The 17,331-nt window shown below is 33.1% G+C and overlaps 1 protein-coding gene across 2 annotated transcripts in view; it reads left to right on the forward strand.

Moving 5' to 3' along the window:
* LOC117114452 (protein CASC3-like) overlaps positions 1–15,000 on the forward strand; it is a 49,721-nt gene extending 34,721 nt beyond the window's left edge. Inside the window, exons 5-12 of one of the 2 annotated variants that reach the window (XM_033258118.1) lie at positions 403–1,706; positions 2,856–2,902; positions 3,186–3,294; positions 6,054–6,281; positions 6,841–7,166; positions 9,707–9,916; positions 10,270–10,368; positions 11,738–15,000. In XM_033258118.1, coding sequence (XP_033114009.1) covers positions 403–1,706; positions 2,856–2,902; positions 3,186–3,294; positions 6,054–6,281; positions 6,841–7,166; positions 9,707–9,916; positions 10,270–10,368; positions 11,738–11,770 — 2,356 coding nt within the window. In that variant the 3' untranslated portion in view covers positions 11,771–15,000. The remainder of the gene's footprint in view (positions 1–402; positions 1,707–2,855; positions 2,903–3,185; positions 3,295–6,053; positions 6,282–6,840; positions 7,167–9,706; positions 9,917–10,269; positions 10,369–11,737) is intronic. The other variant, XM_033258119.1, reaches the window with a different exon arrangement.
* Positions 15,001–17,331: the final 2,331 nt, after the last annotated feature.

Genomic DNA, 17,331 nt, shown 5'->3' on the forward strand with positions numbered 1-17,331 from the left:
ATAACAAAACAATAAAGTTCTAACATTGTTTATTTAGTAAATTGCAACATTGCTTACGTGTTGAAAGCTGGTAAACTATATTTCAATATTGTTTACGCATTGTTTATCAGCCCGACGATCTAGCCTACGATCATTGCAAAGCTAATTAAAATAACAATGACCTTCGTAGTGGTTCGTAGCTACGTTCAAAACGTACCTACGAGCAGATTACGAGAGGTTACGCGCAAATACGAAGCAGTAATTTGTGTCTGTACTGTATATATTACATTAATTTTGATGTGTGTCTTCCTATAAATTTTTGCCGATGTTTATTTAATCTCCATGCAGAGTTACAAATGTTAAAAACAAAAATGTTTTATATCATATTGTAGGTTTTTTACTATTTTGTCTTGTCTTGCACAGGAGGGGTGGCCGTGGTCGAGGAAGGGGAGGTCAACGTTCAAGACCTCTTGTATCAGATTATATTCAAAATTCTGCAAAAACTGTTGATCATACAGAAACATCAAGAGGGTCAACACAAAGGAGGGGTTTTGGAAGGGGACTTCAGAGAGGACGAAGGAGAACATATCCAAAGCAGTCAGAGGAAAGAATGGTTGATGAAGTTAATGAAAGTAGCCCCGACACAACACAAACATATAGAAATACATATCAAGAAAATCATAGCAAAGATGCATATACTAAGCATGAAAGTAGATATTCAAATCGAGAGGATTACAACAGGAGGAATAGATCTGATAACAGGGATTTGCAGGCTAAACAGAAAATATATGATAATGATGAGTCACAAAGAAAATCAAACCGAGGAAGAAATAGCAATTATCAGAGAAGGGGAGGTGATGAACCGTACGAAACAACGGGCAGGCAAGAAAGTAGGGATGATGATAAGCGAGATACACGATACAGGAATGAAAGGTCCAGGGACACTTATGAAATTGAACCGAAAGACTACAGGTTTAGAAATAGAAATCCGGAGCATAGAAATAGGTTCAAAGATGGAGAGACATTTGAGGGGAGTATGAAAGATACCTCTGAAAAAAGAAATGAAGCAAACAGAGGCAATATAGATTTTAGATATAGCAGAAGAGGTGGTTTTAATGAAGGAAAACAAAGAGGAACGTCAAATGAAAGCACATTTACTGAAAAGAAAGTTCCTATTGAGAACCAAGGTGATGTTAGAGACGATAAAATGTCAAGGGTGTCGGCCACTGAAGAAGAATGGCCAACTCTTGGAAGACAACCATCCCAAGGCAGTAGTAATACAGATAATGTGTTACCAAGTTCACAGCCAAATGAGTGGACAAATAAAGAATTAAGGACAGTCAAAAAAGAATCACCTACGTTACCATCAAACACGAAGACACAACATACTAAAAATCCAGTAGAAAATATTGTTACTAAAGATAGAATATCAAAAACTAAAGACAGTGATACTTCTGTTGAAGAGTCTGCCTATTCACGAGAATCTAAGTCATTTTCTCAAAGGCGCCATCAGCGTAGCACTATAAAAGAAATACCAAAGATCCCGGTGACGCCCAGTAAAGATGCGCATCCGCAGGTTGCACAGGAAGCTGGCAGTTTTGATCACGTCCAGCCGACGAGTCCAGCACCGAAGCTGCTTCAGAACTTCCAGATACGTGTGGAAGGAGGCCAGAGAAAGATTATTGATGATTCGAATAAGAAGTCAGAAGAGCACTCTACCAGTAAAGGTAATTTATGGTAGTGAGGGTGGTAATGATGGTGGTGGTAGTGGTAGTAAATGTAATGATAATAATAGTGGTGGTGGGAATGAAGGTAAATAATGTAATGATGGTGGTGGTAATATTCTATTGTGGTAATAATGGTAGTGATGAGTAGGTGATGATACAGTAGAGTAGGTGATAATAATGCTGATTGTGATGATGCTGCATGGTGATAATACTGTAGGTGGTGGTGGTGATATTATGACAGTGCAAATTTGATGTGAAGAAGTGGTTATGATAAAATATATAAAACAAACCTTTGATTTGGCATACTGTACATGTTTGTGTGATATAACATCATGCCCATACTTACTTGTCACATAAAAATTAATGTTATGGACAGTCCATTTGCATAATTTTAACTTAAAGTATATGATCTTTCATAAAATGAAATTGACATACAAATGAGGCATATCCTGGCAAAATGGTTAAGTTGTCACACAGGCCAGTATTGAGTAAATGATCTATAAAATATGGGAGCCCAAAGAATTGCCTAAAAATCCTTTTTTTTTTTCACTATACAGTAGATCAACAGTTTAATGTCTTATTAATCATGTCCCAAAGTATTAGTTCTGGAAGTGGTCAACAAATCGTTTATTTAATGTTATTAAATTCTATTAAACAATGTATGCACAAATAGTTTTGGAAGGCAATTACTCAAAATCATGTTTATCTTGACCCTAAGAGTGCTGTACTTTCACTTTACAATAACTTAAACTCTACTGCTGTAAATTGTAACCTAAAAGTTTTTTTAAAGAGGTTCAAATCGTATCTTTTTAGCATTCAGATGTAGATATAATTTTAATATTTTTTTATTACTTTTTACAAATTTTAACTTAATATATTGTAAATATTTTTGATGTTTTTGGTGTTTTGCTGGGACTTCTGACTCATTGAGTCACAGAGGCTATTGCTTCTTTAGAAGTCCCAGGACCTTTGTGTCTAATAAATAAATGAAATGAAATTCCTTATGCATGGCTCCAATGAATTGAGATAAAAATGTTTCTGATGTGTGCTAAAATCAAGATAAAAGGTAGAAGCAAGAAAGTTGTATGTCCTTTATGCCAGTGTATGTGTATTACTTATTACAGCATGTAAATTTGCTTAATTTTACAGATGAGCCTACAGATGCCACGAACATATCTAGTGCAACTGGTGGAAGGGTTAGTTACATGTTGTATAGTCATTTTCGATATTGTTTCATATGGTTTGAAGATTTTCCCTTTAGGCATCTTCATGGCTACTATTTTAGTAACCAACCTGAGTATAGCTAGGGTTTAGCCAGAGATTTTGCCCACTTTACAATGGACCTTTCTGGGGTAAAGAAAATTTCATGTATTGTATTCATTACTGTATTTGACCAATATGATGAACTTGTTTTATATATTTTATATTTACAACTTTAAATTTATTTATTTAATGTTTTATCATTTGAATTGGTGATAGGGAGGCAGCAGGCCGCATCGGTATTCCTCTCAGCGCCAGAGGACTTTAGAAGCAAGAGCTGGTATCCCACCCTCAAGTTCAGAATCACCGCAACATTATTTTGAACCAGGTAAGTGTGGGCGTAAAAGTGAATTATTAATGATTGACAATAACTACTTACTTCAGTGAATATTAAGTAAAACAGATAAAACAATTATTTACATGTACATACAGAAAGACAATGTAAAGATTGCAAAGATAAACAAATTACATGGGAGAGCATTTAATTATCACCTTTACAGTAGTTATCATGTTTTCTCATTTCTGTTATAATATTCTTATTCTTTATTATTTAAAAAAACTATTGTAAGTGGGTGGCAGTTACCGATTCAAGAGTCCCGGTTGTCCTGTGTGCACCCCCACCCCCCCCCCAAAAAAAAAAATTTGAATTTAAGCTGACCCCAGTATTCTTAAAACAAACTTTAGTTGTAGTTCGAGCTAAAACTTCAAAATTGCATCATCTGCTATTCTTAAAACGAGCTTCAACTAGCACTACGTCTAAATCACGCGAACCTCAACTAATATCATACCTCCTTGGGCCGATTTTTTTAGTCAGCCTAGGGTCAGGCTAAATCGCCGACTTGAAATATTCACCCCACTAAAAACGTTCTTTTTGTAACTTACGATAAAGTGAAATCTGAGACAGCTATACAAGGAGATTGGAAACGCGACTGGATTCTATTGTTCTTTAGTTTGTGATGTCTTGTGTTTCATTGCTATGCAAATAAGGTTGTTCGAACCGCAAGCAACTTCCACACGCAAGACAAGCAGATATTTTCGTGGTGGTATTGGACGTATGATATTTAAAAAAATATTTAAACTTTTACTTTGGAAATTTCTTTGAAATGTAAGATACATAAACACATATATTGCAGTTTAAATGTCTGAAATTTATGGTATGCGTACAAAAGGCTACAATAGGCTAGTAATTCGGCAACCCCTACCCTCAGCCGTCCAGGGCTAGGCCTAACCGGGTCCCGACACTCGGTAAAATGCCTGAATTGAAGAAACACACTAAATCCATAGTACAGTTTTCAAACATAAGCACATATATGTTCTGAAATCATTTACCACAACAGAAAAGGTATTTTTCTGTGTACCTAGTAAGTCATGTTCAGATTCAGAGAATATGTACATACAGTCCAATTTACATATTTTTGTATTAATTACTGCTTTTTGAACAATTGAATGTTGGAAACATCAGCTATTAAAATACACTTTTCTCTAATATTCATGAACCATTAGTCATTGACAGGTAATATACCGAAAGATTAGCTGAACATGTTTGTACAGGTCTATATTAAATATCTTTATGGATTACATGATTATAAATATGAAATACTGCCTTAAATTATGCCCTAGTTTAGGCCTACAGTGTGGCCTAGCCATAGGCCTAGGGGAGTAGGACCGTTTCTGCCGCGAACAAGTCCGCTACGATCTCTGGGATGCCTATTCAGTAGTTGTTTTCATTTACATGTCTTAGTGATTATGAACTGAGCATGAGCAGTAAGCATTCTCTTGGCTGCAACAGTGTTTGGTTGACTGGATTTGCATATCAAAAGCATGCAACACACAACGAATCGCCGGGATGGAAGAACAAAGGAAATCTCGGCTCGTTTCCAATCTCCTTCTATACATGTAGTTAGTTGTCTCAGGTGAATAAATAAATGAATAAAAACGATTGTATAAATAGGTCTGATGTATCTCCAGTGTGTTCAAGAAAATTGACATTACGTTTAGCTTCCAAAAGGCGAAACTAACATGTTTTGCTAGCCACATGCAACAGTTTCTGATTTGCACGAAATCCCCTCACGTTACGGTCACGTAGATTCACACAACAACAAAGCTAGTGCCGCCCTCGCTCGACCTCAACTATGATAGTTTTTAAAAAAAAGTAAATTTTCAGTGACAGTTCAAATTCTCTATCATTGATGTTAATGACTAATATAGTTATTATAGAACATTAGTCTAGCGAATAATGATCTATATATGAATTATGAAGAAATATTTTTTTGAAAGACAGACTGCAATTTAATATTCATCCCCATTACCGGATCTCTAAAATTTTGTGTGCTATTAAAATAAGCTCTTTTCATTGGTTAGTTTGAGTGTTGTTGCAGCCGTCTTCAGCTGAACTACAACTAGGACTTGATTTAGTCTTAGTTAGAACTTTGACTACTTGTGAATACAAATTGAAGGTGAAGTTCTAGTTCGAAATTTGACTAAAGAATACGGGCGTAAAAGTGCCATTTCCGTCCATTTAAAGCCAGGCACTCACTGAGCCTGGCGCTCGTCGCCGACATGATTCTATGGAGAACGCAACACCATGGCGCGTGTGCAATGGATCGTTTTGACTGACGATTCGTTCAGACTGCCACCGATAATCAGCATGCTGCGTAGCGTCTTGTAACGCTCACAGGGAGTGGAGTTGGATTCATCGGCCGACGGTCGTACCACGCAGTGAGTGCCCACCTTAAAGGTGCCATTAATCATAAACTTTAGTTTCGACTGATAGTAGTCTTCACCCTCCATCTGTGAAAGTCCTTCCCTGGGACCCCTCTTTTCAAAATTGTTGGATCCACCACTGGGTGGGGAGTACTGTAAGTTAGAAAGTATTTCTTTCAAAAATAAAACTGTTTACTTATTTTATATATTTTAATAATCTCTTAAACAGTTAAAAAAAAAAAGTAGCACTTTAAGACTTGTTTAAAAATTTGTAATTTTGTTAAAGACCCATTAATTTTTAAGAATTGATTCTAAACTGTAAGTTCTAAGTTAATTAATGGATGGCATTGAAATATCATGTTTACTTTGTTATGTTAATTGAAGGCTATCAAGCTCAAGTTTACCAGAGTGATGGAACACCACCACCCAACATATCTGATCCATCGCTCACACCTACGCACGGAATGATGCGACAAACAACAAAGCCGTCTGGTTCACCATCGCCAAGACTGTCGACCCAGAGGCCACCGCCATCAATGCCTGATTCTAGACCACCACAAACTCAGTTATCTGATGCCGCAGCCTTGCTACCAAATAGATTACCAGTTCAAGGTAATGCTCTTTTGTACTTATTTACGTTGCTAGGCAAACTCTGATATACGGACGAATCAAACAGGCTGCATGTACAATGTATTGAAAATGCCAAATGTGTATATTAATTACGAGACAATATGTTACATGAGTCAGTTGCTGGGTAGTATACGAGAGACATTTTAAAATTTTAAACAGAATAAATTATTTAAATAGTCATCAACCTAAGAAATAAGACATGGGACGATGCTAATCTAGCACATAATACATAATGTACTAGGTCTCAACTTGTGCTGAAGATACACCTAGATTTACAATCAGTTTGGGCTGTGTGTTAGCAATTTCTAACCACAATATTATCAGATGTTAAAAAAACAAATTGGGTCTAGAAGCTATGCTTTGCAAGCATAAAACAAGTAATTGTATTTTTTATACATGTTACAATTTACTATACTAACGTATTGCTTGTAGGAGATCCAGCCATTTGTTCCTTATGTCTACAAAATTGATCCTCACCTTTACTTTAAAATACTCTTAAAAAATATATTATTCATTGAGTATTTTTATTTGTTTCTTTTAGGTTTACAACATGCAGCGGCAACCCACCCACGGAATACAGGCATGTTACATCCGGCTGTATCCATGGGGGCACATCCACCTCAAGGGGCTTTCCCTCCTACGACATTTGTGAATGTGCATTATAATCCGGGCCACCCAGTTCCTCAACCGGTACACACAAGACCTACTCAAGGACATCCAGTGCCACCTCCTGTGCATGCTAGCCCTGTGCAGGGACATCCTGGGCCGCCGCATGGGCATCCAAGACCAGCCCAGGGGCTAACAGGACCTATCAACGCTCCGTTTCAGATTGGTGGGCCGGTACCTGTTCAGCATTTTCCAGTTAATGTAAGTTATTTGATTAATTTTATTGATATATTTTAGGCATATGGGCCTAGGAATAGCAATATGGAATACATCACTCTCACATATACAAAAGCAAAGGTAAAATTGCTTCTGTGTTGCTACAGCACTTTTTATGCAATGGGTACACAGCATAGTTGTCTCATTTCATTCTGGTTTATTAAAAGAAAAATTCTGATTTTGCAGTAAAACTGAAAATTGCATCAAAATTTATAATTGTTTGGATTAAAACATTTATAATTTATGATAAAACCAGACCATAAGTACAATATTTAAAAGTTTAAACCATGAGAAAAATATACGGCACATTGAAAACTATTATTTTATGATAAAAAAAATGTTACAATCTTCACAATTTGTGCTTAAGTTGCACATACTACACATATTTGTCAAAACAATAATTTCTCAAATATTCATTCTATAAAACTGTTCTTGTCTTTTTAGAAAATACATTTATGAAAATCATAATATATGGTTTCTCTTTTCATAGACATCTTTAGACAGTAATATTTCATATTCAATTAAACCACATTTGGTATTGCAAATAATGTCTATAAATCTTCTTTAATTTAGAAAGTTAAATTTAACTAGACATCGACAATAGTAATGTGACATGTTTATGTGGCGTTTATTTTAACATAGCGCCTCATGATATCTGAAAGTAACTTGGGTATTAAGATAATGCCTCCACTGGTGTTGATTTAATCAACACCAGTAGAGGTGTATCTGTGTACCTAAGTTACTTTCATGTGATGTTCTATTGTTCATTGTGTATTATGCAATACATTGAGAAAAAAACGTGTCCTTGGCCTCAGCTCAGTTGGTAGAGTATCCGAACAGTAATCGGACGGTCTTGGGTTCGAATCCCGATGAGGACATACAGTACTTTTTTTTTATCGTGATATCTGATGACAGGTTTAAAAAAATATATATCCTTTTTATTATCATAGTAAAGTAATCATATTAGTTTCAGTTTTCAGTTCATTAGTTTCAAATTATACAAAGATGATATATAGTTTTGTTTGAGACTTCTATCAGGATTTAAACCTAAATTCTTGTGATGTTCATCCTGTTGCTCTAACAATAAATGCTAAGAAGGTGTATTTCCTTAGATTTCCCTATTAAGACAGATTTTCTTCAAGGTTTTGCATCATATTCAACAAATAGATAAATCACATAATATACTAAAGTTGTATGTAGGAAACAACCAGTAGCTCTTAGTGATATAAAAATGGTAAATAATTTCGAGTAAAAACTATTGAACCTCTAATTCCCTATGAAGCCAATTTTGGGCTCTCATTTTATTTTATTTCAATTTTCCCATTATAAGCAATATGAATAAATCATAATAAAATTTAACTATAACCAAATCATATACTGTATGTACATTAATTGATTATGTAGTGACTATGGATATTTTCTAGAGTAATGACCTTGATTTTAATAGAGTTTAGTAGATGTTTACATTGGTTGTGTGATATGTTTATATGGCATTTATATTCAACCATTCAATTCTGAAATGATAGGATGCACCTGTTATTTTAGAAATGATCACTCCTGTTACAAAATTTATTATTTTTTCGGCTAATTGGCTCTGTACAAACTTGCAATAAAACTTTGGTCATTGGAGCAATTAAAAACATTTCACGACCATTAGCTGTTTTGATTACAAGTGGGTGCATATTTGATGAAAAAAAACTTAATATCACTATTGTTTCATCATCATAGTATGCTTTAACTCTAAAAAGTGGAAAACATATAAAGGTACGTAGTGGCGTAGAAACACTAAATTCAATTGATTAGGTGGGGTCTTTGTCAAGACACTAGTTTAACAATAAAATAATAATTATAATGATGATTTAATGTTTCTTTATTTGCCCTTTAATTCATACAATAATATCAAGCATATAACACCAGAAATATATTAGCTAAACAAGTTCCTTATTTATGCATATGATTTATGCTATATATGCTCAAATCAATATGATAAATTAGAATTTTGTTTTATAATATAATATTCATCATCCGTAATATTACCATTAATTTAGTTTACTAGTGTTGACAGAGACATATATTGAAATTATTGATAAATTGTATCAATAATATATGTTTAATTTTTTGCAGACTGTACCACAGGCAGGAGTTGGTGCAACACAAAACCTGTCTCTTATACACATCTAGATGTGTATAATTCAATTGATTAGGTAGGGTCTTTGTCAAGACACTAGTTTAACAATAAAATGATAATTATAATGATGATTTAATGTTTCTTTATTTACCCTTTAATTCATACAATAATATCAAGCATATAACACCAGAAATATATTAGCTAAAAAAGTTCCTTATTTATGCATATGATTTATGCTATATATGCTCAAATCCATATGATAAATTAGAATTTTGTTTTATAATATAATATTCATCATCCGTAATATTACCATTAATTTAGTTTACTAGTGTTGACAGAGACATATATTGAAATTATTGATAAATTGTATCAATAATATATGTTTAATTTTTTGCAGACTGTACCACAGGCAGGAGTTGGTGCAACACAAAACCTACCGTCGATGGGTCAACAGATACAGCCAGAAGTAATTTTAGATAATCTTCGCGGACTTACTTATAAAGGAGCAACCTACTACTCACCTGAAATACAGCTCGGTATGCAGCGAGCTCCACAGAGACGGCAGCCACAACCTGTCAGGATTGAAGCGCCCCCTGAGTCGCATTATGTAAGTCAAAGTCATTAGTATGAAAATTTAATAACTAATTATCGTATATTAATGTCTGAAACTACTTGTTTATAATTATAATGATGATTTAATGTTTCTTTATTTGCCCTTTAATTCATACAATAATATCAAGCATATAACACCAGAAATATATTAGCTAAACAAGTTCCTTATTTATGCATATGATTTATGCTATATATGCTCAAATCAATATGATAAATTAGAATTTTGTTTTATAATATAATATTCATCATCCGTAATATTACCATTAATTTAGTTTACTAGTGTTGACAGAGACATATATTGAAATTATTGATAAATTGTATCAATAATATATGTTTAATTTTTTGCAGACTGTACCACAGGCAGGAGTTGGTGCAACACAAAACCTACCGTCGATGGGTCAACAGCCACAACCTGTCAGGATTGAAGCGCCCCCTGAGTCGCATTATGTAAGTCAAAGTCATTAGTATGAAAATTTAATAACTGATTATCGTATATTAATGTCTGAAACTACTTGTTTTGTGCCTTAACACATTCCATTTTCATTTCATCTATTGTTGATTTATATAATATATTTATTTGAAATTTTTATCACACCCAACGCTAATATTTATAGCCGCAGGGCAACAAGGGGATGTATTTGACCAGAATTAACCAGTACAACAGGGTAGCCCTTACTCGTCTTATACTGAACGAAAATCAAACCAGACACTTAATGCATCATTGCTCAATTCAAACTTTAATCTGACTGGCTATTATAAAACCATTAACTACATATAACATATATTTGCAAACAACTTTGAATTTTAAAACCATACATAATTTCAATTTTGTTTTTTTCAAAACCTAACAGGTGAGATACAAATATATAAATAGAACAAACAGAAGACAAAATATGGGCATGTAGGTTTCAGAACATGTATAAAAATACAAAGAAAAGATTAAAATTCTACCCATTGTAGGCAAACCAAGTTCAAATGAAAGGTATTGACAGTTAAAAAGGAGTCTGAGGACTGACATAAATGGATCATTAATTACAAATCCCTAAACACTTTCGGCAGTGTCACTGCTGTAGAATTCTTTTTGCATACATTTGAATATATTCCATCAAATATCAAATTACAAACTAAAAATTATGTCAGCACTTCAGACCATAAAACTATCAATAGGAGTGTTAAGTGTATGGAAGGAAACAGCCACTATTAAATTGATTTCTTGAAAAGAACATTAGATTTTTAATGTTCTATAATTGTGATGTTGGTTTCTTTCCACGGTTATTATAATAAATTTTAAGACTATTCGATAAAATTACTGGGAGACTGATCACAGATGATTAGGGTTGTTGTGGCGGACGGAATCCTGGCACGAGGTTGGCAAGTAGAGTAGATGTGTTCGTATTTTGATCTATTTTTACACCATCTTGCTCTCGGCCACGTTAATAGGAAGAGTTTATGGAGCAGTCAATTATAAATGGCTCATCACTCAATGTTGCTTAAAAAAACTGCATCCACTTTGTAAATAATATATGTTGCTTAGCAGAAAATAAGCATGGAAGTAAAAGGTTCAGTGATAAGAAAATATATTATCTTATTTTTAAAAGATTCCAATTGATACTGTATTTATGCGATTAAATTCATTTTCAACAAAAATACTGCAAGAATACATATTTTTTGTTTCTATTTTTGCAATCATTATTGTCAATGTTACTGAGTTCTTTCAGGTCTTGTTTTTCTGTCACACTCTAAATTCTATTTTTATAATGAAACACTTGCATGTTCATTACAAAATGAAACCTTTTTTTTTTTTTTGTCTTTACAGGTAGAGCAATATCAAGGGACAGAGAATTCCTGAGAGAATACCTGAAAGAATTAGTAAATCATTTCTAATTTATTCGCTATCATATTCGTCCTTAAGTGTGAACAACATGATTTGATAGTCAAATTTGAGTGTAAGCCAAGTCTCTTCATTTTAAGACGTGCTGTGGGTTAATACTATATTCTATTGTGTATTTGCTAAGCATGGCATTTAATAGAATTATGCTTTTAGGGTATGTACTTAGAATAATAATACAGTACACTGTTTGTACTTACATTTTAGGAACATGTCTTTTCAGCACTTTGAAATGTCAATATGAATGCAAATTTATTATTATTATTATTATTGTTATTATTATTAGGGCGAAAAATGTTGTGTTGGCCTTGCACACTGATATTTGGGTAGTTTGGTTAGCTGTTTTTGGTTCCTATGCATAGCAATTAGAAGAGTTGCAATGAACTTGACATACGTAATGCCTGAGTGTGTGTGTGTGTGTGTGTGTTTGTGACAATGAGGTTGTAAGCAGCAAGTCAGAAAACCTGCACATATGTTGGTTCTCCAGTTTTGTTGTTGATTTACTTTTGGGCGTGTCTTTGGTGATCCTTTTTTAATTTTTGATATTTTTTTATTTTTTTTTTGCTTTTTACCTAATACACAAAATCAGGTAAATCCCAGGGCCTTATTTATCAATATAAACAACCCCTACTTCTGCAGAGATTAAAAGGTATCATTCCTATTTTGTCCTCAAAAGCTACTCATTTCAAATCATACACTGAGCTTTTGCCCGTTGAGGGGCTGATACATGAAATTTGATGTAAGTAGGAGGTGGCCTTACACCCGAAGCATGCTTATACCTAGGGCACTATGGTTCTCTAGCATATTGCATCTCATTGTAAAAATAAATAACACATTGCTTGCATAGGAACCATAGTCTTAAAAGGGCCTTGTTTATCTTTGGATTTTTTTTTTGACTGTGTACCCTAGGTCTAATTCAAGGTTTTTGGTATACCAACCATCACTCACATCATATTCTTTAATTGGTAATGTGGTAACCACAGGGCTAAAAAAGAATTAATGAAGTTAATGTCCGAGATATGTTAATTATACCTTCAAAGTGACCATTTTAGGTTCCTCATCCGGGAAAAAGTATATTCCCCATTTGTCCATCCCCCACTCCCCCCCACAAAAAAAAAATAAAATAAAAAATAGGAAAAAAGTCTATTCTGAATTTTCGAAAATTAGTATTGGTTGGGCTATAGCAACATTATATTTTGTTTGTCGTTGTTATTGTTTATAAATTAATGTGCTGTGTTTGTGTTAGCTGATTTACAAGCATAATAATGTATTTTTTTGGTATTGTAGCTTATAATTTCTACTTGTAAATGTATTTTTAAATTCATTTTTATCTAATTTATACCAGTGTACCATTTTTTTTATTAGTAATTATGTAGATCTAGAACATGGCTGATTTGTTTATTTGTTAAATATACAAAATTAACTGGAGTGCGCAAGTCATCTTGGATTTTGTTTATATTCTTATAGTTTACAGTGGTAGGTGGCAGATCTAGGAATGTGAAATCTGGGGCCCAGTAGGGAATTTCACAGTGTGTGTCCACACTACATCACCTCCACCATGGTTGGGGCTGAGGTACAAAATGGTATGTCTATGGTACTTATAGATGGTCAGAAATACCACTCTCACAAACATTATAATGCAATTTTCTTTTTTCCCGTTTGAAAAAAAAATCAAAAGCCACCCTTGAATTTACCTCTGCTTTGTTTAAAATTTTATCAACAAGTAAAACTCAAAATTTATTTCAGTTTTTGGAATCAGGCACCTGTATCTTGGAAAATATTGGCCTAATTGGACTAAATTTTGAATTATTTGTAGCGACAGAAAAAAACTAAGTGAGTTTTAAAACTAAATTCAAGATGGTAACTTACACACCCCTGTTAATTTGGGATAGAATGACTCAATTATACCCTATATTTTTTTTATTTTTTTTATAAATGACAGATGTGCTTTTAGCCATTCTTTATTTATATTAATATTTTTTCTAAAGAGATTTATTGTCTTTTATTAGATGTTGCGAAAGAAGAAAGTATAATTAGTTTAACACTATGTAATTAGTTTGACATAACCTTGGGCAGCTTAATCTCCTTACAATAGATTGCACGATTATATATTGAGCTTGTGACCTTATAAAGAAAATTATCATCTGATTTTCTTAACAATTCATTCACTGCTAATTATGTGGACAGGTTGAATGTCTTGTTCATTCATATCATAGTCCTGTATATCATCAGTTAATTTTAATATAGATGAGTTAAACCTTTAGAGTAGAATTTGAGAGTGAAAGGATTCGTTAGCTGATGGTTCAAATTACAATGTGGATTTGAATTAAGAGAGATAAAGGACTGGTTGATTATTAACTCAAATTAACAAACAGAAACGCGAAAACAGCATTAGAGATTTTTAATGGAGCATTTGGTTAGAATTAGGTGATGATGGAATTCAAAATACAGAATGTTTGCGGATTATCTGGATCATATTAAAATGCAAAGTCAAGCTACACTTAATGTTTTTTTCACAAACTTTCTGCAGTGCTTGGACCCTAGCTTTCAAGTACATTACCAAACTATAAACACTATATTGTGCACTAGTTTTTTGACTATGTGTATGTTATGTAGTACCAATGAAAACAAAAATTGAAATTAGTATATGATTTAACAAGTGTTTATTTTAAAGTTTGCTTTACACTAATTAGTATTTACAAGAAGCATTTTTTTTAATTGCCATACGGGTGTGATTGCTCAATGCAGCCATAGAGCAAAGCTGTTTCTTTGCTCTATGAGATGCAGCAAAGTTGGTAGATATTGTGTGTGCGCTGAACCTTGACGATCATTGGAATATCTAGGTCAGTTCCATGCAGGTCTACTCCGGCGCAATTTTAAATAGTGTTGGTATTGAGAAACTGTAGAATTTAATTTGAAGATGTTTGTAAGCAGTGATTTTCTTATTATAGATGCTTGGTATTGATTTATTTTAAATTTAATATGATGATTACTTGTGTAATGCCATAGAATTGTGTTCCTAATGATAAACCGTTCAGAGTAAATTGCTGGAGAAAAGAAAAACACTAATGTGTTGTTAGTTATATAGCAATACCTCATTATTGGTATTATGTTGGTTGTTTTGCATTGCACAGTGGTTTGTACATTACTGTATTTAACAAGATAAAAAAAAAATTCTTTAAGACAATTGATATCACAGAATTATTTTGTTTTCTGTCTGGTTATTGCTTTTACGCATGCCTCAACATGTACACTAATTGCTTTTAAGATAATCCAATGTTTGACAGTCTCGTTTCCTTTAGGCCATTCAACCTTAACACATGACACAAGCAGTATTATATGTTGCGATAAACTATTATGTGTACAGCTTAGTTTAGCACTTTATGCTCCTTTCGCCCTTCATAAATTGCTCCATTACTGGGTTTATTATTTTGAATACAAAATGTACACGGATGCAGTTTAAAGGTAATTCTTTCTGGGCAGTACGTGTGTTGTGGATGTTGGACAACACTGCTCTTTCCGTATTCATGTTTCTTTCACTCGTCTGGATTCATCATTGTTGGCCTGTTCTCCCGAGACGTGTCTTGTCTCTTGAGCACCATAATTTTCTTTTCCTATAAATCTTTTGCATGCATTGTGTGCTAACCTTTACATATTGTAACTACGACTTTTCATATAATCAAGAATCGTTTTGTATTTTCTTCCTCTTTCCATTTCAAAAATGATGTACATTAAATACATACTGTCTTTTATAAAACATGGAAAACCTAAATCAACATTCCACTTCAAACTTAGGCCTACATTTCGAATGCTTATTCTATATTATTAATATATTAAATATTGTGTTACAATATAGGCCTATTGTATTAACAGTATATTTTAGATTATAGTACTTAAAATGGTAATCACCATTTCAACTCCAGACTTTCATTATTCCTAGACGTGTATATATTTCATCATATTATATTTAATTGCCGGACTTTTTTTGTTGTACCTTTGTGTTACATCATGATGTATCGGCTCATATCCTCCTGTTAACATTACTACTGTACTACTACAACTATTATTATATTATGTTATTATTATTATTATTATTATTATTATTATTATTATTATTATTGTGATTGTTGTTGCTGGTATTGTTATTATGTTACTAAAACCTACCTTAAGGGGAACTTAGGCAATGGAGAATTTAGAGAACAATTGAAAAATAATGTTGAGAAAATAACAAGATATTCCCCTGAAGTCCGACTTAGCGCATATCATTATTGTGCTATTTTATTTAATTATATGGCATAATGATTTTATTATTGTGTTGTCATAATTATGTTTATTATTGTTTCGTATTATTTTTTCTTCTTTTCGATTATTTTATTATTTTTGCTTTTATTATTACTGTTCTATTATTATCATTGATATTTGTGTTTATATTGTTTCCAACATTATAATTATTTCGCTTATAAACTGCTGTTACGATGTGCTCATTCACTAATTTCAGTGAAAAACCTAAATTACTAGTCGTTTCTTATCTTGAATATAAATTAGAAGTTATTATAATTATATTACTAATATATTGTCGTGTAGGCATTTGGTTCTGAACCACTGACCGAAAATAGGCCTTAAGTTTTAAAATTATCAGAAATTAAACAAATAAATATATAAAATGTGTTAAGTTTAAGATTTTTGCGAATAAATAAAACCCGGCCAAACATTCTTTTTCCGAAATTCGCTGAGTGTCGAATCTCAAGCTAGATATCCCCCAACTTAGGCTCCTGTTCACGCGATATTTTAAGTGGTTTAGAAAATGGTCTTCATTTTGAAAAAGGTTAAGAACCAGGGGTGTAGGCCCACTATAATTCATCTTAACTACAAGAGGCAGGATTATATCAAATTTTATTGGTGTATTGTTTTAATTTTACGACTTGAGTGTAAGGAGTAAATATTGCATTACGATATGTTGAGTGTTGTTGCGAGATAGAGTGCATGGTAATGTCAAAGGTAACGTTTATTGGAGCCAACCACTATTATCACGCATTGTAGAATTATATCTTTTACGACCTACGACCCGGAATGTCAGTATTTTGTGTTAAAATCACTTCGGAATTATCTCGTCAAAAGCTCGTGCGCCAACTGCATAGTTTTCTGCGAAGAATAATTATTAGGCCTACTTTCATAGAATGTTAATGGGGTCTTTTACCTACTACTGAATAATAAGATTTGATGTGCAAATTGAAATTTACATAAGGTTACCGAAAGCATGTAGCCTGCTCTCGCTTTTAAATATTACTTTAAAAAGTAAACATATTCTGATACGTATTCTTTATCAACCATATAACAAAACGATAATATGCCTAGTAATTTGAATATGTAAATCAGTAGGCTTATTTTATTCATTGATACTGAGATCTCGTCCAATTAATTTGAAAACATTCTTTAATTCACAACAATACTCCATCAAAGCAAATTATTAATTTGCATAACGGTTCGGAAAGCGTGTGACCACGTTTCAGCACATAACTTTA

The sequence above is a fragment of the Anneissia japonica genome, unplaced genomic scaffold (assembly GCF_011630105.1).
Source record: "Anneissia japonica isolate Jap-2015-1 unplaced genomic scaffold, ASM1163010v1 scaffold1374_len1023071_cov147, whole genome shotgun sequence".
NCBI lineage: Eukaryota > Metazoa > Echinodermata > Crinoidea > Comatulida > Comatulidae > Anneissia > Anneissia japonica.